The sequence below is a fragment of the Manacus vitellinus genome, unplaced genomic scaffold, assembly GCF_001715985.3.
Source record: "Manacus vitellinus isolate BGI_N305 unplaced genomic scaffold, ASM171598v3 scaffold_14_pilon, whole genome shotgun sequence".
Lineage (NCBI taxonomy): Eukaryota > Metazoa > Chordata > Aves > Passeriformes > Pipridae > Manacus > Manacus vitellinus.
This window is the reverse complement of record NW_021939063.1, coordinates 12,644,004-12,669,487: the sequence shown is the minus strand read 5'-3', so window position 1 is coordinate 12,669,487 and position 25,484 is coordinate 12,644,004. Positions and strand designations below refer to the sequence as shown.

General features: G+C 38.2%; 1 protein-coding gene across 3 annotated transcripts; it reads right to left on the bottom strand.

The window, feature by feature from the left end:
• Nucleotides 1-2,132: 2,132 nt before the first annotated feature.
• DENND6A (DENN domain containing 6A) lies at nucleotides 2,133-24,729 on the bottom strand. Of its 3 annotated transcripts, XM_029958260.1 has the most exons (21): nucleotides 24,570-24,729; nucleotides 22,003-22,041; nucleotides 21,866-21,908; nucleotides 18,389-18,501; nucleotides 17,319-17,399; nucleotides 16,836-16,941; nucleotides 15,636-15,715; nucleotides 14,132-14,194; nucleotides 13,422-13,477; nucleotides 13,013-13,135; nucleotides 12,743-12,838; nucleotides 10,591-10,685; nucleotides 8,764-8,829; nucleotides 8,609-8,673; nucleotides 7,902-7,991; nucleotides 6,619-6,672; nucleotides 6,425-6,534; nucleotides 6,028-6,130; nucleotides 4,476-4,550; nucleotides 3,836-4,003; nucleotides 2,133-3,460 (listed from the first exon to the last, which is right to left on the bottom strand). In XM_029958260.1, exons 1-20 carry the CDS (start codon nucleotides 24,693-24,695, stop codon nucleotides 3,872-3,874), a joined length of 1,716 nt encoding a protein of 571 aa, XP_029814120.1. In that variant the 5' UTR covers nucleotides 24,696-24,729; the 3' UTR covers nucleotides 2,133-3,460; nucleotides 3,836-3,871. The 3 variants fall into 3 exon arrangements, with proteins under 3 accessions (XP_029814120.1, XP_029814119.1, XP_029814121.1); XM_029958259.1 differs by having other exon boundaries at nucleotides 2,133-4,003; XM_029958261.1 differs by having other exon boundaries at nucleotides 2,133-4,003; nucleotides 17,319-17,396.
• Nucleotides 24,730-25,484: the final 755 nt, after the last annotated feature.

Genomic DNA, 25,484 nt, shown 5'->3' with positions numbered 1-25,484 from the left:
AGACCTTCTCTCAGCTACTGTAAAAAGCCCATAGTATGGTGGTAACTGATTTGGGGCAACATGAGATGAGCTGCCTTTAATGCCTAAGTGACTCTCCCAAGGAAGGATTGTTCAATTCCATAAAAATTTTCAAGGGAGTTACAGCCTACCTCTGCTAATTAGAAACTATGTTAGGTACATAAGAGTCAATATTTTTTGAACAGAAGGCATTTACTTACCTGCCCTTAAAGAAAAACATCTTTAATGGTCCTTATCAAGACAATCCTGAACCAGATCCTAACGGTAGGCTACTGAGTGAGCCAACTTAGGCTGCTCTTTTTGTAGAATCATAAAATGGTTTGGGTTGGAAGGGATCTTAAAGATGATCTAATTCCAACCCACCTTCCACTAGACCAGGTTGCTCAAAGCCCCATCCACCGTGGCCTTGGAGCATCCACAGCTTTTCTTATGTATCATTTTGAAAGTCTTATGCAAGTTCTAAATTATGTTCTTCTGGACCAAAAATCTGGTGTAAATTAAGATGGCGAGTTACATTTTTATAAAATTCAAGTTGCAAATAAATCATACCTTAATCTCGTTAGTGCCTAACATGTTAAGATGATACCGATGAACTATTAAAACCATCGGGAAATGGGAATCTAAGGAGTCCCGTGAGAGCACTCAGTATTTACACTTTTTTTGGCCAGGAAAGTTAAGCTTCACTGAACTTGGCTGAGAATAATTACTTTCTAGACCTTCAATTTGGCCTATTCTTACTGTATCTGAGTTGTTAACAGATCCCTTTCATTATTTCAGTTGTTTGAGAACAATTTAACACTTGCTTTAGAAGTGATTGTGATAACCAGCATTTCAACATTAACATAAGTGGCTGCTCTATACAGTCATACAGAATTATTATTTACAACAGAATTATTATTTACAATTATTTTAGTTCATTCATTGTTCTCTATTCAGATCATGGATGTTAATATTGTTAAGGGTCTGGCTGTACTTCTACTGTATTTGACTGCACTTTACCTCATGTTTTAGTGCTTGGCATTCTTTTTATGTTTAGAAGAAATTTGAGAAGTCCCAAAGCTTATTATGCACACCCAGTTTATTCTCCTGTTACACTGACTGAGGCAGTCCAGCTTCTTTCTATGACCTAGCTGGGGATGTTGATCTTTAGCATGTTGTTCTTTACTGAACAGCTGCTACCTCTTTTCTGGGACCCTTTCTAATCATCCAGGTATTCTGTATGTACACATATATATTTTTTTTTTCAGTTTTTTTTTAAAACCGGGTAACCAGGTGAAGAGTGAGGCAAAATTACCAAACTGAGTAGTTTTATGCACTGTCCTTTAGCTGTCAAGTGTCAGATGAATTAGAGTAAGTACAAGCCCTTTCCTTAGATTTTAAGCACGCTGAGTTAAAAACAAAACCAAACCAAAACATGGGGATGGGAAAATTCCAGTCACCAAGCTGGTTCTGCTTTCTGCAGCTGATGGAATTTCCCTGCTGCAACACTCTGAATGGCTGGAGCATCCCTAGTCAAAACATGCCTGGTCAGTGTGAAAGGGCAGCAGGGAGCCAGGACAAGAGCAGACCCCTGCAATGAGGAAAGGCTGTTCCTGTTGGCCTTGACTTGCAGGGTAAAGTCCTTTTGAACCACCATTACTAAAAGCATTGCAAGTCACTGATGAAGACAGCAAACAACCCAGTACAACTTTTCTTTTTGCCTTTCTTTTGAACAAGACACTAATTCTGTGTAAGCATCTAGTTATTCAGGGATTGAAACTAATACCAACTTCAGTAAACAAACCTGAGCTTTGCTTGCAGCCTACTTCCCACTACCATGTCTCTCAAGGGCCTCTCAGATGTGTACAGGAAACAGATTGAAGACTGGATAAATTTTGCATGGAAGCCCATGCCTGCATGTGCTTTCTTGAGGATGCTGCAGCTCTGTCATGTTACAACCCTGATGCAGAATCAAACCACAACACCACTCCATCACACTACATATTTCTGGGCACCTCAGTGGTACAGCTTCATCAAACAGCAGTCTCTGCAAGCTGAACAGTTTTGCTTAGGAGAGGAGAAAAACCAACCAACCCAAACACACCCACCATCTAAGTCACATAACTTTCAAAGAAAAAAAAAATAAAAATCAAGCTCTTTTATTTTCCTTTAAAAAAATACGTATTTGCAGTCATGTGATAGTTATCATAGTTGTTACCAGTTTACATGGTTCCAAGAAAGTACACAGTGCTCCAGGTTAAATATTTAAGATAACTTAGGGTATGAATGGCCACTTAATAATTTCTGAATTAGAAATGCTATTCATCAGGGTGTGCAAAAAAAATTTGCAAGTTAGCAATTAATGCTGAAGTGGTATAGTTTAAGTAGCATAATAGATACATTAAACTTTTGGTCATGATTAATTGTATACAAAACATAACAGTATTAAAATACATTATTTTCATAAAAATACCATCGTGACACTTAATATCTAAATAAGACATTTTTAGAAAGATGATATGAAATATTTGTTATAGAAAAGCACATTCTTATAGCAGGATTATGTCATAAGTTTTTAAAAATTCTATCCAAGCACTTAAAAGCAGAGTGGTTTTTTTTACAACTGTGATCCATTTGTCATATAAAAGTATATGCTGTGTGTACACTATAATATTATGTTTATTCTATTTGAAACTGGTCAAAGTACAACACTGCATGTGGAGCAGCTGAGTTCTTATATACCACTGAAACTTGTTCAAGAAGATAAACATCACATTCTTGTTGCTTAATATGCAAGAGGAAATTACTCTTTATGCATGTCTGCTATATGCATATACTGAGAATAATCTCATGCTACAGTTGCTTCTTGCCACAGTCTGACCTGTCCAGAGGCTTTTCTCAGCTGAAGCAGCATCTTCTCCCTCCACCTCCTCAAACACCCGACTGGTGTAAGCCAAAACCAATAAAGTTAAAAGTTATAAAATGAGCTGAACTCCTATGATCTCCACTCAATCAGATTGTGTATCAGCCAACTCTACTGAAACCACTCATTTTAAAATTCTCATTAGAACTCCACTGTGTTGAATTCCTGTGATGAACACTGCATGCTTACATTTACACGAGTGATCCACTTGAAATCCTCGATGTCAGCAGTTTAAAACCGTGAATTAGTACACAATTACTTTATTTAAGGCATGTAAGAGCACCCTAATTAACAGAAATTAAATAGAAGAGACTTCCCTTCAGGAAATTTTTTTCAGCTGCCTTCTCTTCTTTCAAGATGCTAAATTAATATCATTTTGGAAAGATGGTAAAAAGGAGAAAGGAAAAAAGTTAAGAAGCAATCTGATTATTTCAGTTGTTCCTGAAAGAGTTTTGAAAGCAATGATTTACCAGTAAAATACCTCAACTATAAGGCATTCTGGCCAATCACATGTCAGTTGGAGTTATCACTAGATAAAAACTAAAAGAAAAAAAGAAAGAAAGAATAACCAGATACTACATCAACAGGACAGTACAGGAGCAATATTGCTCACCCCTGAGTTAACAGGATTGGGTATAGCAGCACCAATGGAAAAACATTCTGCAATGCCAGCACTGCACTGTGGTCCTAGACTGTGGTACAGCTTCATATGCCCACAGATTATTCTTTAAGAGCACTTATTTCAAACATTATTAGACACAGGAATCCCTTTAGTTGCATTGGTATTTAAGTGGAAAAAACAGTGAAAATAGTAAAATGGGCTATACTATTAGTACAGTCCATTGTAGTGTTAATGTACTGCTTACAGCTGTGGTCCAAACCTGGTAAGCCACTGTCTTCTGTGAGACTACTTGCCTTTTGGTTTTCTGCACCAAAAAAGCCCAGCAGAAATCATGTTGTGCCAGTTTTGAGCAAGATGTCCTGCAAGTCATCTGGAAGTGCTAATATGATGTCATTGATGTGTGTCTGCAGCTTCTTCAGGGTGTCGGTTTTCACAGGAAGATGTTCTCTGTTAGCCTGCAACTGCACAGGTACCAGAAAACATGATTTCTACTCTAAGTGCAACTTCATCTTAAGACACATCAAAGTGATATATTAGAAAATCTGGCAAATGGATTCCTCATTTGCTTTGGACAACAGCAGGTTTCCTCAACAACCACACGACAGCATGAGCAACACTGATTTTGGCTTTCAAGAAAAAAAAACAAATTTTTTTGTTTTTTTGGACTTCTTCCTCCCTGAGGATTCAGATCAGTCACAGAGTTCCCATGAGTTTTAATTACCAGCAATACATTGCTTCCAACATGGCCAGATGATGCTGGGGAGCCAACTAACTTTTCAGGCATGGCTCAAATTAACTGTTTTTCTTTTAAAAACCTGAATGTCTGATTCCTTAAGCTACCTAGATCATGATGAATATTTTCATTTAAGTCCTTGCAAAAACAACTACATAATGCTTCTAGGTATTTAAGTCATGTTCAATTCAGTTACTTACCAGTTTATTTTTTAACTTCAAGACAAGATCCACTGTTTCTACTTCAGTGTGCTTCTGACTCCAAAAAACCAAGTTCTAAAATAAGAAAAATTAAGCATTGAAATATTTATGGCAACATATGTAATTTCAAAAGTAGTATTAATTTACACCTACTGTTCAGAATAAGTCTCTTTCTTATTCCCATGCCATTTGCTAAACTCATTTTACTCACGTCCTGTCTTTACTGTGACTCACAAAATCTGCTTTATTTGCATGTTTGCCCAGTACTTGGCCTAAGAACAAACTTGCACATGAACACAATACAAATAAATTAAAGGAAAAAAAAATCTTGCCCAACAGGTTTAGTTTGAAAAAGAGCATCTACAATGCAAAATAGCAGTGAATGATTACCAAATCAGATCTGTCAGCACAATGAAATATTAAAAGTAGTGTAAGGCAAGGCATTAAAGGAGATCACAGCCAATAACTAGTAAGATACAATCTACAATCAAGTGAGTTTTCTTATGGAAGTTCTGTTCCCTTATCCCTTTACTATTCACCTAACAAAGATATTTGCTCATGTAGAGAAAGATGTTAACACTTGGATCAAAAGAAAAAGCAATGAGGAGCAGAATCAGTAATAAATTTGTGACACATTTCCTTTTCTTTGATTAAGTTAATGTCAAGTATAATTGGATAGAATCTAAGTTATATAATTGACCTAGCTATTGCCCTGCAAATTATTTGGGCTGCTCTGTTTGAACAATCTGTTTGGGTTTGCTACAAGGTACTGTTTGGGAATTGACAGGGCAAGGGATAAAAACAAATGGCTTTTCAAAAATAATCAGAGCAATTTTTTTGTTTGTTTACAAGCTGTGGCATAGCCTTACTTTTTTTTTGTTCTTCCTATTCCCTCTCTAGCTGTACAATGTCTTCTCCTCTTGCAATTCATTTCTTTAGCAGCTGTTCCAACTCAAATTATACTGATACCCACTTCAGCTTCTTCATTAAAGAATGGATCTTACAGCATAGGAACATTTGTTTGGCATTTTGTTATAAATCAACAAAAAGATTTCACTTCTCAGCTTCCAATTACTATGGATCAGTTTTAGGCTTATTTACTAACCATATCTAATTAGTCACCAACTTTCTGTGGTATTCACTGGTTTTATACCTTCAAAGCTACAAACTATATCACAACTGAAAGTGTCAAGTGAGATGCCAAAGACAGAAGCTGAATGAAATAATATTATCAAATAAGAGGAAAAAGCTTTTTATTTTTTTGGGGGTGTGTGTGTATTCAATTTTAAAATACATAACAAAACAAAAGAGTACTAAAGATATGTTTTTACAAATGATGACAGTTGTTGTAACAAGTGAACTGTATTTTGTATTGTTCTCTCTTGCTATGTTAGTTCTACCTTGTCCTTGGTGAACAAGATCATGTTCTGCTAGACTAAACTGTCAACATTTTCATGTTCAACCTATGAAAACATGAGTAAAACTGACCTGTGAGAGAATATATTTTTATTAAAAGATGATAAACATAATCATCAGCACACATTTTTCTAACCTCATTACAGAGTGCTTCTAAATGAAGGGCCTCCAACTTCTGTGTCATTTCTTTCTGCCGGCTCCTAAACCAACCATCAAAGTTTGGTGATTTCAAAAAATGCCTGGTAAAACACCAAAGCAAAATACAATTTAGATTTTAAGTACAATTTGGTAACGCTGTTTTTGACATCATCAAATTTGAAGTAATTATATTTAGGAAACCATTAACAGGTTACAGAGAAACACATTTAAGTGAGTAAAGTATATTAAGCACTATCAATTCCTATCAGAGCATACATTCTAAAAGAAAGTCTTATTAAAATCAATACTAATCATAAGTTTGATCAGGAATAGACTGTTCATATTACTGATCTATTTTCATTTATATAATTTTTTATGCTGCTGAAAGAAATGACCTGTAAAGTCCTATCCAGTCTCCTTTTAAACCTGAGGTGAGCTGTGGTCCTGCTTTTTCCAGTGTCTTCATGAAGTCTTCTTGGCTAAACTGCCTCAGCTGTGGTGGACTCTATGGAAAGGAAAAAAATAATTAGCATACCATAACTTTTCTCTAATCACCAATTTCCAGCTCATTCAAATGATATTTCCTTACCTTCCATGGTGATATGCATTTCTGCAGAGGCATCAGGCTTGCCACATAACGTTCCTGGGGAAAGGAAAAGGAAAGGTTGTTTGCATAACCACTATTAAAGATACACAGACCACGTGTATGTTTACTTATTGCTTGTGACCACAGCATTTTCTCTGCTGAGTATTGGTACAGGGTGGGGTTGTGCATATTCACCACATAAGAAGACAAGAGGAACTTATCTAATACTGATTGCATTTCCCAACTCCAACTTCATGTCAGCAAGGTTCAAGAAGGACATGGGGCAAAGCAGGACAGGAAGCAAACATGTACATGGAATATCTATATCCTGAACTTCAGCCACAGAGTAAACAATCTCTCTTTTTATTGGTGACAGTGCCTAGGTACCTTCATATCATGGGTTATTCCAAAGTGTAATCTCAGTTTGTATCAAGTGTTTGGAAGTGATTTTCAGGGTCTCTCACACAAACATTAGCTCTAGAACTAACCCACAGATGCTGTGGGCATCTCTGCTGTAGCAAGGCTTGGCACAGGCATGGCCAGAGCCCCAACGTGTCCAACCCACAGGGAGAGGGGCCACTGCTGAAGCATCAGGTGTACAACAGCAGGCAGCTCTGCCTCACCAGCTCACACAGGCAGATCTGCACAAACTGATACACATTTCCAAGTGTTTGTAAGCACCTGGCCATACATTTTGATCTGTGAACATAATTAGTTTCGATAACATTATGACAAGTCTAGTTCTATCTTTTGAAGAAACAAAGGACAGCTCCCCACATACTTTTCCTGTTGCAGAGAATGTGAAGGGTGATCTCACCCTGTAAACTAAGACTTATGACAGAGCATGCCTTAGGTTCCTTGCTTGAAGTGACAAGGTGCAGGGAGGAAGCCAGGGAAAGGTTTTAGATTCACACTATGTGTCCATTCAGTCTCAAAAGAACAGGAGAGAAAGATGAATTTTAAAGAAAAGCTCCTCTAATCTTGAACACCCAAGGACAAACAAGTCTCTAGAGATATTCCAGTTCTTCCAAACAGAAACTGGACCTGATCATGCCTGCTGTAAAATGATGAAACACTCAGGTCATTCACAAAACATGTTCTGAGGGTACACAGTGCCCCACTGTCCAGCTCACTAATGAAGGACGTTGAGCAGTACTGGACCCAGTGTTGACCCCAGGGATACACTGCTAGTTCCTGGATAGTTACTGGACTTAGTCAGTCAGGGTAACACCAAAAATGCTATTCTATATTACCTATGTTAAAACCCCATTAGTCTAAGAACTCACTAATGGAATAATGAAACTTTCTGTCAATTCCAAAAAGTAGCGCCGAAGAATCACACTCTGTGCTTCTGTTGGACGTTTCTGTTGTACTCCCTTAAAAAAAAAGAAAAATCACAGTCTGTTACTCCAAAACATGTAGGTAGTTGTGGTGGGTTTCTTTTTTTCCAGTGTTTCTGTTTTCATTTGCTATAATCCCACACACGGCACCTCCCACCCTGAACAGCAAAGGAAATTAATAGCTTCAAGTCCTTTTGTACTCATCTTTTCAATTGTTGATTTTTTATTTTCATGTAAAGAAATTCAAGGAAAGAAAAGTTTCTATAAACAAGTATTTGCAAAGCAGTTAAAACTTGGAAACTCTGATTCTTACACACCTCATGCATGAGATTTCTCGACCAAAGAGATGAGAGGTGGAGGGGGCTGGCAGAGGGTGGAAAACCCAAAGCAGATGAATTGATAATCCCTTCAATCCTCTAAATTATTAAGCTAACTTTTTGAGTCCTAACATATTGTTATAGAAGCCGCTAACAAGGCAGCAGCCCTTCTACAATGAGGGTGTATATCCAGCTATACTGCTACGAACTGGGGCAAAGGAACTGGAATCCAGTTTCATTTCAGTTACACAAAGTGCTTCCTTAAATGAAAACACTGTACAACAGTACACAAAATACACAACCCAGTTACCCTTAAGAAGACATTTACAGGATTACCTTTTGCAACTGTTTAACGATTTCTTCATCTTTGTTCAAGTATGGCTTGTAGGAGGTATAAACACCTGAGGAAAAAAAGCAGCCTATAGCCAAAGGAGAAATGGTGTATGCTTTTTAAGATTAAAATAATGGTAATTTAACTCTGAAGTTATTACCAGGTTTGGAGTCCAAAGTTTTTAGGTTCTTCAGTTTCTTCACTTTCACCTGCTTTGGAACTTCACCTGCCAAAACATATAAAGACACCTTGCTTGAAATCTCCATCTCTATTACTAGATACTACAGCTGATGTGCTATACATGGCACTGACTTTTAGAAATGGGTACTTTCACTTAGAAGACAATCTAATATTGTAAGAAACATTAGAAACATTGACAAGAATCCAAGTATATATCCAGAAATGTCTGGCAAACACATGAACAGGAGTACATAGACTTTTCCTTGTTGAAAATAACAACAACAAAAAAACCTACCCAAAAATCAACTAAACAAAAAAACCCCCAAAAGCATGACCTTCTAAACCCAGAAGCCAAATAAACTTACTGATATACAGTAGTGAATTATCATTTCATTAATTTCATATTTTTATTCCATCTTCCTTTGTTCCCCTTAATGCAAATGCTTTTGGGAACAAACCTTTTGCACCTTGATCAAAATAAAAATTGTACATAAGAAATTAAATCAGTTTATGTCTCCTTTACTATGGGCCAAAGTAAAGGCTTTTGTTGTGTTTTTCCAATTCATCCTTCTCCAGCCAGAAGACCCTAAACCCTGTTAACAGTCCTGCAGCCTCAGCAGAACCTTCTCTTAAATCTATTTGGATGCTCGACTTCAGAGGAGATAACAGTATAAATTGCTATTGAAACTGCAGAGTGGGGAGAAAAGGAAAAAAAAAAGAACAAAAAAATAATCAGAAACCCTCTCTTTGTCCCTAAAGAAATAGAATATAAATTTTTAAAGTCAGATCAGACAAATACATCTCTACAAGTTTCTGACTAAGCATTTCCCATAGCTGCACCAAAACTTTAGAATTTCATACTTGAAACTGTATATCAAATTTGAAGGCAACCTCTGTATATGGCTTTGCAGAGTTTAATTTTTTAATTAAGATTCTATTTTCCAAACTTGAACTACACAGTAGCTAAGTAACTCCTCCTGAGACCCCTGACAAGCCCCTACAAGTATTCTGACCGTGGACAGGCACGATATTTTAAAGTAAAGCAAAACTTTGCCTAATTATATTGAACACAGCACATAATTCTTAATTAATTTGTTGTATTCAGAAATCAAACTTAAGTTATTTAACAAAAATTAATTTTATGATGTTTTATCTTAACTGCATATTTATGCATTGCCACTGTCAGAACAGAAGAGTGAAGCTGTCACATCAGACAGATACTCCCAGGAATTTCATACAATAAACAGAATAGTGTGGTATTTTACTACAGGCTGGCGACTGACATGTTATCCAAAGAGTACATGAAAATTCTACTCAATCATGTAAGGAAATCATTCAACTTGAACAATTAATAATTACTGGAATGCTGCCAGATTAGAAATATATTATTGAAACACTGTCAACAAACAACTTTTTATGTTACTGTAACATTCAAACTTAGTTTTCACATGGGTCTTACATTCTGTGCTGGCTGTGACTGATTTATTACATTCTACTCATACTAAAATTAACATCAGTAATATGTCTCTCATTTTAATACCTTATTGGCAGAGAGACAAAATCAGGACTGTGTGAAAGGTAAAACATTATTACTAATGACTATCACCACCTTTTGCATTTAATATATGAGATTTGACAAGACAAGACATAGAGCACTCAAGAGTCTAATTTCACTTGACAGATTTACACCTATGACAATTTAGTTAGTATTAAGCTAAATTAATGGGACTAATTTACATGTTTGTAAATAAATAAGCCCACAGTTAGATCCTATTGCACAAGATTATAGAAGATATTTATACTTTACCTGGAAGTTTAATATCTCCAATTCGGATAATATGAGGCCAGTGCTGAAGTGTTTTAGCAAAAAAGGGATTTGTCACCCCTAGAATGACAGAGGGCCTAGAAAAGTAAGGACAGTGTTTAAAATATGACAGCAAGAGTTTCTGTCTTAATGAACACAAAAGGTCAACAGAAGCACCAAATTGTATCAGTTTCTTTTCTTGCTTGTCACTGACTCCACCTTGCCCAGAAAAATCACTTCTTTTGAGTCCTTTTGTCCAAGTATGTTCAGCTCAAAACATTTTAATCCCCACTCATAGTTTTCCCCACTCATTTGAATTGACTTTGGTTTTTTGCTGTCTCTATAATCCCCTTAAACTTGTTTGATGTATTTAAATTCATTTCGACTTGCAAATGTTCATTATTTTCTTGGGTCATCATAGGTGATTTACAACCTCTCTTCCAAAACAATAAAGATTAGTGTTCATATAAAGATTTCACACATTCTTCTGTTTTAGTCTGAAAAATCAATTTATGATGTTTTATCTTATGTTCTTCTCATTGCCATGTCACAACACTGAAAAAATGAGGAATAAAAGAACCCAAAAAATAGGCATTCCTTTCTCCCTACTAAGGAGTCAAGTCTAGCCCAACTGAAATATTAAATGTTCTCATGCCTATTTTGTGGGAGCCAAAATGCAAGTTTCACACAGAATTAGTTTGGACCAATGCACACAAATAGACGTTCTTTTACTAACTGAAGTTGAAAGATCAGGAGTTCAAGTAAGGCCTTCATTTACACACACTAAAATAATAACTCTCCAGGCCAACATAAACTAGTAGCAAATCATGAGGAATCTTTTTTCAGTACTACTGGTAATAGAATAGTAAGACGTGGTAAGCTACTTGGGTCACTTTTAGGAGCCTTAATTTGTCATATTTACCAGAACCAATTCTGATTGTAAACCACTAAAGTAATTTCTGAAAAGACACAATAAATCAAAACATCGAGATGAAAAACAGACCCATGCTCACCTCTCATAAAGGTAATAAAATACACAGAATCTGTATCATCTGGATTCTTCCCCTTCTTAGAGCCACTGCTTAAAAAACCTATTTCCTACCTTTCCAAATTTTTGTTTTCCATAAGAAAGCCAGAGCAATTCCAGCTCTGTTTCAAATACTAACATACAGACTGACCAACCTTTCTATTTTGCTACAGAGGAGAGGATGCAATTTTGAAACATAGGTTACTGAAGTTTAAACAAATTCTTCTTGGAATTATTTTTAGAAACTAAATTACATACTGCATAACCATTCCCATGGAACACCATCTGAAACATATTGCCTGTGTTTATGTGTTTTTCCACTGCTCTCTCTCTGGCAATACATCCGTTTAGAGGAAAAATACAGTAAGAAAAACAAAACAAAAAAGCCAAACCAACAACCTCTGCCTGTTCTGACATTAGAAGAAATTTATTTACAAAAAGATCAGTGAATCTAATCAAGCTACATTTAAATAACATATAATAAGAAATATTGGAGGTGTACGTTCTCACAATAAGAGCAGAATTTAAAAAAAATAAAGAGGAAAATGTGTTCTTAAAGCAGTTTTAAACATCAGTGGTTTTGGACATTCACGCTCTTAAAAATAATCTTAATATCTGAATTACTTACAGTATTATTCTAACAAATTCGGTGAAGAGATATTTAATTTTTAAGTTGTCTCAACTAGGACACCACTGAATTAACTCTACAAAGCAGCCATATGGATGTTGAATTAGTCACTTTGATTAGCAGTTGATTAAAGATGAAAACTATTACCCAAATCTCCCAAAGAGATAGTCTGGAGCTGGTGTTATACAGAAAAACTCTTGCAGAAAAGCAAAAACTTTTATTGTTTTCATATTTGCAGTTTTACTTATCCTGCAGACAAATATCTCATGAAGCTCAGGAGTAGTTTATTTATGGCATTGTTTCATAACTTCTTTGTCCTATCTAACTGAAGTCAAAACTTAAATCAAGTAATAACTGCACTCTGCAAGATAAATCTTATTAAGAAAGGGAGTCTAAACATAATGACAGAAGTTAAGACTAGTTAAGTAGTATTTGAACACAAATTTATGGTTACAAGTGGCTTTGAGCAACATCTCCACAACAGACTTTGATTCACTTACGGAGCTTGTGTGCGAGTCGTGTACTCTTTGAACTCACTGTCGTGTATGGTGAAGTATGGCCTGAAATCACTGCAGTACTTCAGTGGGGAAATGCAGCTGCAAGGTAGAAAGAGGATAAGCTGTCTGTATGTATTCAGTGCAAAATTTCATGAAAGACAAAAGCAAATCTCAGATCTGCAATGCTTTATTACACTGATCAAATGAAGGTCCGCTCGGCTGGGATCTTACATGACTCACTTAGTCATTAGTTGGAAGCTCCACTGAATTTACCTAACAAGGGCCAACACGGTTTCTGAAGATTCTGATGGTGATGGTGCCATCACAACAAGTGGTTCTCCCAGCAGCACCAGCTCCCAGAGCATCTGAATGTGAAAGAACACCGGGCAGAAACACCTAAAACCAGATGAATAAAAATGAAGTTTGCAGTAGTACTTAATAGTAATTTAAAAAACATAAAACACTTCTGTAAAATGGAACATTTAATGAACTTGCTTATTTACTGCAGTTTCAGCCTGCATACTGTCCAAACTGTGTTTTAGCTAACTTTACAGAAAAAGAATATTAAAACCAATACTGACAAATGTTGGCTTGCAAACCGTGAGACATGTGTCAAAGTACCATCAAAAAACTTTGACTTGTGGGAATTCACAGCTAGGAATCAATCAGTTCAAGCTCCTACCTGAAAAGATCCACTTCATGAACAGTCGGCAAAGCCATGGAGATCTGAGCATCTGCCTAAAAGACATCGCAATGCTTGTTTTTTAGTCATCAGAATACCTAGGTATTAAATGAAATGGTTTCCCTTAAATGCTTACAGACAGCACGTGGTATATATCCTAATTATTTACACTACTCTACTATTGCAGTCAGTATATACTGTTATCTCCACAAGTAACTATTTTTGTGTGCTAAAAGCAGGATTTCGCCTAAGACACACACAAAACCCACTTATAGGCATGTAACTTTCAGTCCAGAAAAGATATAAAATATTGAAGCTGTTTCAAACACCAGTTACACAGCACATGAAGGCACAGATGGACTTGTTTTATAACCATCTTCTATGACTAAAGACTCTTACTTCTGTTATCATCCTCAACCCTCCCCCCAAACATTAAAAGGATGATCAAATTAGTAATTTTATCAGCCAACTACCCTCTTCCAGGACCTGGACATCCTTCCCTACTTGGGGTAACTGGCTTAGAATATCTTTTCTATGAAGAATCCAACTCTTGACTCCTCCATTCAAAGTTTCAAAGATTGTGGATTTCAATATTATCAAATATATGATGACTTGCTACCAATCTCTATGAGCAAGTTTAAAGTAAAAGAATGAAAGCAGATCTTTAGCTTTGTCTGAGGTTATGTACAATATCAGTATCTAATCTCTACCTGATGCATATTCTGTACTATCGGTGTTGTTCCGGGCTTGTCACGATATGTTGGGATCCGCAACTTGGAAAGAAAAAGAAAGATTTATTTTCCCTTGTATCAGATTCAGCAGACACTTCAAATGCTGACTTAGAGACAAGTTGTAACATTTAAAGAGGATATACTACAGTGTGATGCTTATTTACTCCACAGAACTTCCACCTACAGAATTTCCAATTGAAAACTGAGTAACAGAATATGCAAATAACACTCCAGTTAAGAAAAAACTCTTGGTAACATTAGTCACAACTATTACTGTAATTTCAATAAAAATACTTTTAAATGTTGAAAAGAATGGTCTGAACTAAGGTCATGAGGTTTTAAGATGGCACAGAATTATTTTTAGAGAAAAATCTTCTCCTAAAACATCAGACATCTTGTTGGGAGTGAGGCAGAATCCAAATAGTCTGAATGTAAGTATATTTTTCCAACTTTAGTTTGCATCTGTAAGTCTCGAGTACTACAGATTTCATCATACTGGAAGCTGATGTGCACATATGGATGTAATTTATACAGAACAATTAAAACTGTCCAAGCAGCATAATAAAACAGGCATGTATCACTGGACAGTAATTATGACTTTATTCAGACTAGGAATGCAATGTCAGCTCTCATGGGTAAGACTTATTGATGACATAAATGCAGGCAATACCCAAACAAGACATATCTGACACTCATCATCATCCAGCACCCAAGAACACTGCTTTATTAAACCTGTGTTTTCAGAACAGCCTCAGAAACTTCTCCTTCCTCTCCCCAGTGATGCACACACATCTTGCCGTAAACTTGAGTATCTGCTCAGAACATGCTTCTGGTTGTAAACTCCAGTTCCATCAAATCCATTTAACTGCATTTCATATGAAGACACTATGGCTCCCAGAGGCCTAGTCCTCAGCCACCATTTAAACACTACCATTCTTCCCTCTGCACTAGATACAACTCCTTTAATAGCTTTCTTCAGACATATTTCACTTTCATGGAAAATTATCAACAGCACAAGAAATTAATTGCTGGTGTGTGGGCCAAAAACGATTTTTACTTGTGAATCTTCAAGAAGAAGAATGATTTTCATCAATATATTTAATTTGCTTGACTGGAATTTAATTCTCAGTATTTTCAAGTGTTACTTTATGGTTGATTTGACAAATATAATTAGCACTAAAGTTTCCTAGAATGCAAATTCCAGTGGGATAATATAGACACTACAATTAGTAGTTGTATTGAAATACTGCTTTTTAATATCTACAGAAATTAAATATTAACCTAAGCATGATAAAAGATCCTCCCCTCCTCTCCCCAGTCAAAGCACCTAATCAAGAGCTCCCAGACCTTCACTCTGAGTGCAGTAAACATTACTCCTGTTTGGAAGCTTGAGACACTGAAAGCAAGGCACAGTACAATAGGACCTGGACAGTAAAAGGTGAGGAAAACACCCTCAGAGAAGCACAAGTGCAGGAGTACTTACCTTCATTATAACACCCATAATAGGCAACTGCAGAACTTTCCCTGGAACTGGTGGTGGCCAACGATCAACATCGCTACAAACTGAAAGGAAAAACAAGTATCATTTATAACAGTTTACATCATGTGTAACCCATGATCACAAAGTCACCTTTGAGCACACTGCAATTTTAAATTAGTGCTAATAGTCCACATCAGTTCTACTTGTCTCTTGATCACACTAAACAAGTTTTACAGCCTTTGAGACATTCTTTATGTATTATTCCATTAGAACTACAAAGTTTGTCATTTCAAGAAAACAGTATCCTCTGGTCTTTCATTTTTTTGTAGCAATGAGACTTGCAATTGGTTGAAGAAATGTTACATGAGAAACCGTGAAAGTACATATTGGGAAACTTAAAAAAGAACACACCCCTTTATGTACATTAGCTATTGCAGAATAGATGAACACAAGCAGCTAAGGGAAAAGCTAGTTTACAACTTGGATAGAGAGTTTTTTCAGCATTAACTTGCAAACCATTCTGAATATTACTCCTAAATCTAGTTTTCTGCAGAGCTTATTTTGCTCATAATATAACCTGTCAAGAAAATAGAAGATTAAAAAAATACAATTCCTTCATGGTTTCCACAAATTGCTGCCCAGTGATAGCACAAAGACATGAACATTGTACAAAGAACACAGCACTCCCAGGCAAAGAGCAAATAACTTTTCCATTTGGCCCTCTCTGGCTCTTACAGCTCTGCAGTAAGGCTGAGGCACCTGCTATCAGTGCTGCTCTGTTGCTTTTTCCATTTGGTCAAAAAACAAAACAAACAAATCACACACACAAAAAAAAGCCTCAAGCAAGATGACATTTGTACAGTTGTTTAGCAAAAGTTGTCAGACTGCCCGAAAGGACTCAGTTTGTGAGAAGAACAAACTGAGGATTGGCATCAGCTACTTGTGCTCAGCAGCTGGTCTTGATGCACACACAACCCTAGATGTGTTTTAGGAGGGACCTTCAAGTCTCCCACAGAGGATGCAAAATTAGATTAGCTCTGTTCAGTGATCTAGAAATCAAGCAAGTTTGTTAAAATTTCAATCCTCTACCCTGCAAGAAGACAAAGCCACAAACTAGAACATGATAGTGTTGTTTGTTATTTCTCCAGGAAAAGTATGTGACAGTGTAAGAGCTCCTCTAGAACAACATCACAGGACCACTACCTGCTTCCAGGAAAGCTTCACTTTTTTCAAAATACTCTGGTGCTATTTGCTTAAGCATGGTGCGGAAGAGATGGACATAAGGCAGCTTGCTGATGAGGACCAGAGACTGGAATAAAGAGGAACAAAACAAAAACAGGATTTCAAGTTAATGTTTTCCCTCAGTTTTACTGCAGCTTTGCTGGTTACCCTCAGAGGACGTCAAGTGTGACTTTTCCCACACATGCAAGCCAACCACAATTTTGACTACGGGCAACTGTAAACAAACAACTCCCTACAGTTACCAACTTTTTGTTTTTAAACACACAGAGAAAACCATCTGTTCTGACAGTGGAGCTGGAACGTAGCATAGCTGTTGTGAAATTAGACCAATTTACTATAAACCAACAATTAACTTAGAAAGGAAGATACCTTTCCCGTTCCTCTGAGATCACCGAAAAATAATTAATTTCCAAATAAATGTTTTCCTAAAAGAATTGGAATTACCTTCTGGAAATAGCCCCTTTTTAATGACTTGTCACGAACTTGTCTGAAATACACATAGCCATAGTAATATGCTGAATCCTTCTGCAAAAGAAAGAATACAATACAACCACCTGATACTCTCCTCTTTCTGAAGCATTCAATATACAGTTCAAAAGCATATTTCCCTGCAAGCTCCAAAGTTGATTAGATACAATAAACTAGAACGCTTACTCTGTTTATTGGCATTATTTTTTAGTAAGTACTTCAAAGTGAAAACACCAGTGTGTGAAAACAGCTGTGCTTTCTGGTTTTACTATTTTTATATCTACATTCTCCTGACACACCATGAAACAAAAATAGAAATAACTTCCTGAGGAATAAATCAACATTTACAATTCTTCAAAGCAGCACTAAAAAGATTTTAGCAGTTAAAAACCTTAAAGCCCCGACTTGAAAAGATATAACCTAGTCTTCCAATGTATTAGTTTTATTAAAGATTCTTGAAGTATCAAGGAAGCACATTCACACTTCAAAGATAAAACACCAGCTTCATCCTTCCTACAAACAGGAATTAAAGTATTTGACTCATAAACAGATGAGTTTGAGAATCAGACTCCCACTAGCATAGCTAAAGGCCTCAATATTCCTTATGAATATGAGAACAACTTTTTGGCCATTACCTCTTTTAGGTAACTGCTCCAACCTTCCAAAAATTAAGTGTGGAAACAGAGAGACAGCTCAAGTTTGTTGGATTTTTTTTTAATTAAGTTACAAAGCACTTCAGATTTCCACAACAGTAATGGTTTTTACAGTTTGATCTACAGGTTTCTAATCAATAATGAAATAAGTCTGATCTTCAATTTAACTCTCCTTGCAGTCCAAAATTCATAGTAGTAAAACTTAAAGAACAGCTAGTGAAACTTATTATTATTATGATAATAATTATACTAATATCCTACAGCAAATATCTTCTGAGCTTTGACTTTCAGGACTTCCAGCTCAGAGATTTTGCTTTTCAAGCATTAAAGGTGATGACCCACAAATTAACATTACCCAAAAGAAATTAACTTCATTTTTTTCTTATTTCCAACCTTTAAGTAAACTGGTAGATCTCTATCCAATTGGTCCAGAAAACAACAAAATGAGACTTTCCTTCCAGGAGACCGTCGAAATCTAAAACAAAACTGTGTGTCCCCAAGACAACCTACATGGGGAAGAGATAAACAATAAACACTATTCTGAGTCTGAGCCTTCTTTAACATGAGAACTCGTTTACAGTCAATGAGGTATCAGAGTTTCTCTTCATCTATCTTGCACAAGTTAGCATATTTGGCAACAATAAACATTCTGTCTGCAACAAGGACAAAAAAAGTCACTCTACCTCACAGGGACTGTCATGTCCTTAAACAGCCCTAATGGCTGTTCTCCTACTGGTAATCACCCATTTCCTTAGTCCACCTGTAGAGTTTCAATTATCTTAAGCACATGTCATTTCTCTGTTGAATAGCTGTGCTTTGACTTTTTTTTGATACCAAACAGTTCATACATTAGTCACACCATAAGAGTGCATTATGCTGATCTCCTACAAATTCATGTGTAGGTCTAGGACTCATCATTTTGGAAGTTGCAAAGCTAATTGCTGAAAACCAAGTGAAACCGAGTGTGACTTCCCAGTAATACCCCCAAGGAGTGAAGTTTCCCTTAATTTCTACCAAAATTAATTTCTTAAAGAAAGTACCAAAGTACATTGATTATTTGCAGTCTGAAAATAAAAATAAAATAAGTTTGTATCACTTATCAAAGAAGCTTTTTTCAGGTGTGGCATAAGAACTGCACCATCAGAACTTGTATCACTGATACTCTGGTGGTTGTGTTCTCTCCATTGCAAATGGAGAAGCTCCAAAAAATCTTTAGTTCAGGTAGAAGCTATATAAGCTGAAGAAAATGCTCACAGGAATAGTGATAAGGGGACTGTCAAAACCTAAAGGACACACAGGTGTACTACTCTTTCTAGCAAGGGACTGTAAAAAGTGGCTCTGCAACACAGTGGTATTAACATGAACACAGTCAACTGAAAGGCCAGCCTGTGGCAGGCAGACCATCTTCACTGTAACAATATAAGTGTTCATGTAAATCACTACAAAAGAACCAATATATTATTAAACTTAAAGCTACTGTTAATAGTAGTAAATTTCTAGTTTCTTCCTGGCAAAGGACATTTGTTTCTCCATGTTGAATATAACTTCTTCTTTGGTTGCTCTGCTCTTACAAGTTTGGGACATAATTTGCAAAGACCTCCAGGAAAAAAATCATGACCTCCCCACTGATGATCTGAGCTCCTCTCAGCCGTCCTGTCTTACCCCAGCCAGTGCCAACTGACTGAACAGTAAAGGCAGAGCCCCATTCTCCAGGGAACTGTTTATCAGACACAGAAGCTCCATTTCATCTTCTCCTTGAGTCTGGTACGTTGTGTGAGAGCCCTCACAGACACTCCAACCCTCGGGCAGGCACCGCCTGGGCAGGTTTAACACTGACACGCTCAGAGCACCCAGGGCTGGGGCTCAGAAACCTCCTGAAGCCACAGTGGCAAACTCCCAGTGGGCCAAGACAAACCAAAAGTAGCAAAACACGGTGTGCTGGGACAACCATCCAATTCAAACAGGTAATGAAAGCAAGTGCTCAGCAATATGGATTCAATGATAACAAGAAAAAGCACAGCATGTGCCAGTAACACAGCACCAAATATTTGCTTCAGGTTTTCAAAGCTAGTTCCCCTCATCCATAGCAAAGAAAAAAAACCCAAACTATTATAAAAACCTATCCACAGAAGACCTAAAAGTTAATTACCCTTAATCATTAATATATTGAAATATCATTCAGGATATGATGTCTTCCTATTTAACAAGCTCTTCCAGAAAAGACTGGCAAATGTCTGTTCTTTCTTCAACTATCTATGCAGAGAAAGTAAAAGATAAGTGTACTAGGAAACTTAGCTCAAAACCACAAAAAGTATTATGATCTAGTAGCTGATTAAATCACTTTCCACCCCTGAGTTCATAGCCATAAGTACTGGAATACTATCTCTTTGTAGCTGTAAAAGAAAAAAGTTTAATTAATCTTTTGAGCTATGAAAATTTAAGGAAGGCTGACCTCAAATTTAGCTGCGAGCTAATAACTTCCTTCACTGCTGTATTACATAAAGTTTTTCCTTTTATGTTAAGGCCTACAATGAAAAAATAAATCCTAACAGATGGATACACTTCCAGCTCATTTGTGGAAGGCAGGTTTCATTCAGGTAATCCCTCTACATCATTTGAAACTTCAGTCCATCAAGAATGATCAAGAACCTACAGTTCTTAATAGGGACATTAAAAAAAAGCAAAAACATGGGATTTTTTTCCTGCTGAAAGTAAACCTTCCTTACATATATTCTGCCTAAAACAACTCTACTACACTCTTATTTAAAAAAAATACACAAAAAAATTTAAAAATAAAAAAAATTAACCTTCGTTCCTAACACATGATTTTGTACCTTCAATGTATCTTTTGAAGGTTAGAGGTATTTATGACTGCTAACAATGGGAGTAATAAGAAGATACAGTTAACTCATCTTCTCTTTCAATAGCAGAAGAAGCTCCTCCTCTATTTACATACAGTATAGCAAGAACAGAAAAAATAACTTTAATGACATTAAGACAATGGAGAAAAATTAGCCAAGATATTTTGTAAAATCACATAGGAGAGAGCTCACACACATTACAAGCACACATCTGCACCACCCATGTGACACCAGAGCTGTTCTGCTGCAGAGCATCCACAGGCACAGAGTAAGGGCAGTTACAGGCTCAAGGCTGTTCCTGCAGGTTTTAACTTTGTCCAGAAATAAACAGGAAAGGAAGTGTCTGTCTTTCTGCAGTATCTTTTTGCAGGTGGTCCAACCCATCAGCCACATGCCCCCAGTTTCTCTTTGGCAGCAGATGCAGAAGATTAAATAATAATTTAGCAAGCAGGACCACACACAGCAGCAGAAGCAGCAAGAATGCAGAAGATACAAAATAGCCCAGGTTTTCCCTTCATGACTGTTCTTTCTACCTGCTTTTGAATTTAACAGTCAGTTTCTCTGTTATAAACTTAGAAAATATACACTTAGTCCTTTATGAGAAGAGGCTTCCGTATCCTTCCAGTTGCTTTATTAAATCCTTCAAATTCCATGCCTACTCTCCTCCCTACAGTGACAACACTGTTATTTTGTTTAAAAAGGGATATTAAGGTGTTCATTCTTTACTTGCCAGGTATTCTGAACCGTCTGCAAGTGTGTCATCCAGAAGGTCTTACACATAGACATTCTCGATATTTCACTTACATAAAATGCAGAAGAATCCTCAGACCTTACTGCAATGCAGTCACAGCTTTATATTTAACCTTAGCTGCAACATTTCTGTATTGTAATATTAAGATACATAAATCAGGATTTGATCTAAAGCCCAGAATACATACTGTCAAATGTTATCTTTTTTAACACAGCTTAGTCCAACAAGAGATGACTACAGTGTGAAGGAAGCACTTACCCGAATTAGAATCTGGAAAAGACAAATAGCAAATATTGGTTTTCTAAAGGGTGGGGAAAAGAAAAGAGAGCTGTTATATTTCCTGAAATTACTAAACTCAAACCAAATTATATACTTATACAGCAACCATGACTTACCTCTTTATCTGTGAGTTTGGAATGTGGAGGATATATTACCTACAGGAAGAAAGATTTATTTTATTTGAAAATCAACTGGGTATAAGCAGTAAGCTTCTACTAAATATTTTTACAATTCAACACTCAAATACCTGCCTTAGAATACTTTCAATTGTAAGCTATTAATATTATGCCTCTATTCTTAATTTTATATGCTTTTAAGTTAATTGATCACCCATCTTTACAAAGTATTTTGAATGCCAGTTAGAGACCACACACATACATTTAAAAATTCAGAGTACTTGAGATTTTTGGTGCAAAAGGTCTCAGAGGAGTAATCAAAATTCAATCACAGAACACCTTCTATACTAACAGTAACTCTTGGAGGATGTCATTGGCCCCAAATAACAGCTGGGAACTGTGCAAGGTCAAGGACTACACTCGAAGTCACAGCTTTAGTAGTTACAGAAATAAATCATGTAACAAGTTTTTACAACACAGAAATCAAAAATGATGCAACACAATGAAAGAAACGGAAGCACCACCACTAAAAAAAAAAAAAGGATGTACAAAATCAGTGATTATGCAAGTAAGTGAGAAAAGAACATACAGGAAAGAGGACAAACCTGAGACACTTAAATTTCAGCTAAGAAGTTCCTCAAAAAAAAAAAAACCAAACCACCCCAAAACTACTGAAATGGGTGGCTAGCTTGTAAGCAAATGAAATGTAACATAAATTCAGAGATTATATTTCAAAACAGGTTTCAGGGCTTCCAGAGATGGGAACTAGTCCAAGAGCAGTTCAATGCAGCAATGGTAGCTGCATTGAGAGTCCTCATATTACCATACCACTAACATCCAGTTAGCTCATTTAATCTTGTTCTACAAAATGTAAGTAAATTTATCTCCTGATAATATAACACTATCCTACTCCACAGAAAACAACAAATAGACCCTCTGGCTGATCTCTGACTAAGCAGGTTTATGTCCCCTGGTCATAAAGCCTCCAATGCATTTCTTTTCCCCTCAGTCTCTCCTATCCAATGATGTCCAGCCACAAAACATTGTTCATGCAACTAAAGCTGAAAGCAGACATACAAGTGGAACACCTGCATTCTGCACGTAGCAAACTTATCACCATCTTCTTTCCACCTCTTAATATTTTCCTTTGCTATCTTATGCTAAGCAGTACACCAAATGTAACTCCTTCAGCAGCTGAATGATGCTGAAATGATCCATGTCTAGTCAGAAGACTGGCATAGAGACCAGACTTGAATTCATACTCCTTTTCCTCACTAGCTCGTGTATCTTCCCAGAATTTCAACTTAAACTGAAAGCTAATTCTTCTTCCTGCAGCTATATACTGAAAAAAAAAATAAATCAGGCCTCAGTTATGCAGACACTTTAAATTTCATTTTATGCATGCAGTCAATTAAATTAAGGGGACTGTTAACAGAAGTGTCTGCAGCCAGGCCAGAGGCTGTGCTTCCCTCAGCCACCAAGCACATTATCTGCCCAAGTCAGGGGTTATACAAAACCCTCATCTTTGTTGCCTACACCACTTTATAACAGCAAGGGAACAGAGCCCAGATAATCAGCACAGTATGCTGGGGTTTTATTTGCATTTCTCGTGCAGCCAACAATGTGTATCAGCTATGTATTTTACATATTACAATAGCTGGCTTGGCTGAATTTTAGGCCACTGTGCCATGTGTTTATGCCAACACCCCTTTAAGAAAACTGAAAGAAAGAAAAGGACACTTTCCCTGCACACCAAGAGCTTGCTAGTAAATCACATGGCGAACAGGGTGAAACAGGATGTGAAACCGAGCTGAAAGATAACTCTTCTCTCCGGTTTATTTGCCAGCGCTGTGGGCTCCCTGAGCATTCCCAAAGCAGTGCCGCAGCTGTCGTGCCCCCTGTGCATTCCCAAAGCAGCGCCACAGCTGCCTCTCCCTGTGCTCCCTGTGTATTCCCAAAGCAGCACCCCAGCTGCCCGTGCTCCCTGTGTATTCCCAAAGCAGCACCCCAGCTGCCCGTGCTCCCTGTGTATTCCCGAAGCAGTGTCCCAGCTGTCTCTGCCTGTTGCACAGAGGGCACAGCTGGGAGTCATTGCCACGGGCCGGATCCGGCTCGAGCTCCTGGAAAACGATTCAAACGTGTAGGGAACCTGTTCGCGCAGCCCAACGAGCCGGTGAACGCTGCTAATTGTGAAGACCACTCGCATTCCCGTTACCATCACACTCTTTAAACATCTTTAACAACTACACGCCATGGAAATCAGCGTTCGTGGCATGGACAGAAAGCCGATGATGTACTTAACACAAATCTCGGCACGCGATGAGAACCATTCCCGAGGGCCCGCTGGCAGGACAACGGGCACCGCGGGAATTGCTGTCCGAGCACAACCCGCCTCTCCCGGGACAGCGGGGCCGCTTCCCCAGGGCGCTCCCCGCTCTGAGGCTCTGCACAATCACGTTTCCATCAAGCTTTTCCTGCTCCTGTGCAACGCCGGGGCCAGAGGAAGCGCCCGATTCCGGCGGGGCCCGCCGCCGCCCGCCCCGCCGCGCCGCGAGCCCCGCACGTACCTCCACGGCCTGGCCCAGCTCCAGGTCGAAGCCCACCACACACAGCAGTGCAGCCAGGCCGAGAAGCGGTCCCAGGGCAGCAGCGACAGCACTGCTCGGGACCCTCCGGCTCCGCCAGCGCCGCATCCTCGCGGCCGCCCCGGCGCCGCCCGAACCCGGGTCGGTGCCCGGGCCCCGCTCCGGCCGCGACAATGGCCCCGACCCCGGCCGCGCGCGGAGCCACGTGACCGCTCCGTACCGCCCCCCCGGAGCCGCCCCGAGTGGGCGGGGCCGAGCGGGCACCGAGGGGCGGCTGAACCATTCCTGCGGGGAGCGGGGGGGGCGGTAGGGGCGGAGCGCCCCCCAGCGGCCCGGCCCGGCAGCTCCGAACGGGCACCGGGAGGGCCGTGCAGCTTCAGGGGGCTTGAGACAGAGCAACCCCGCCCCCGAGAGCCCATATTACAATGTTTTTGCTTAATAAAGTAGCTACTTCATTGCTACTTTATGCTATGGGAGCAGCTCTGCAGGCAGCTGACCGCAGGGACACGATCCCAGTTTTCTGTTCCTCCTCGGCAGGTCAGTGGCAGCCTCTGGCTGGGGACTAGGTGGTCGCTAAGGAATTAACAGGCATAGCTACATCATATCCTACACAACGCTGAACACCATTCAGGAGTCAGGTGGAAATACCCCACAGGCTGATGCCTGAACGACATCGCCCTCACAGGAAATTGGGATAAATAAAAAAAGCATCCAAATCTCTTAAAACCTCTCTTAGCGCCTTAGCCAAAATCCAAGCTCTTTATTTAATAATGTAAGAGCTTTCAAATACTCCTTTAGCACTGTCCGTCTCCCATTTATATTTAATTAGGAAACATTTTGTAGAGTTTAAAGTGCTAAGTAGCTACTTTATTAGACAAAAACACTCCCCTCCTCCTG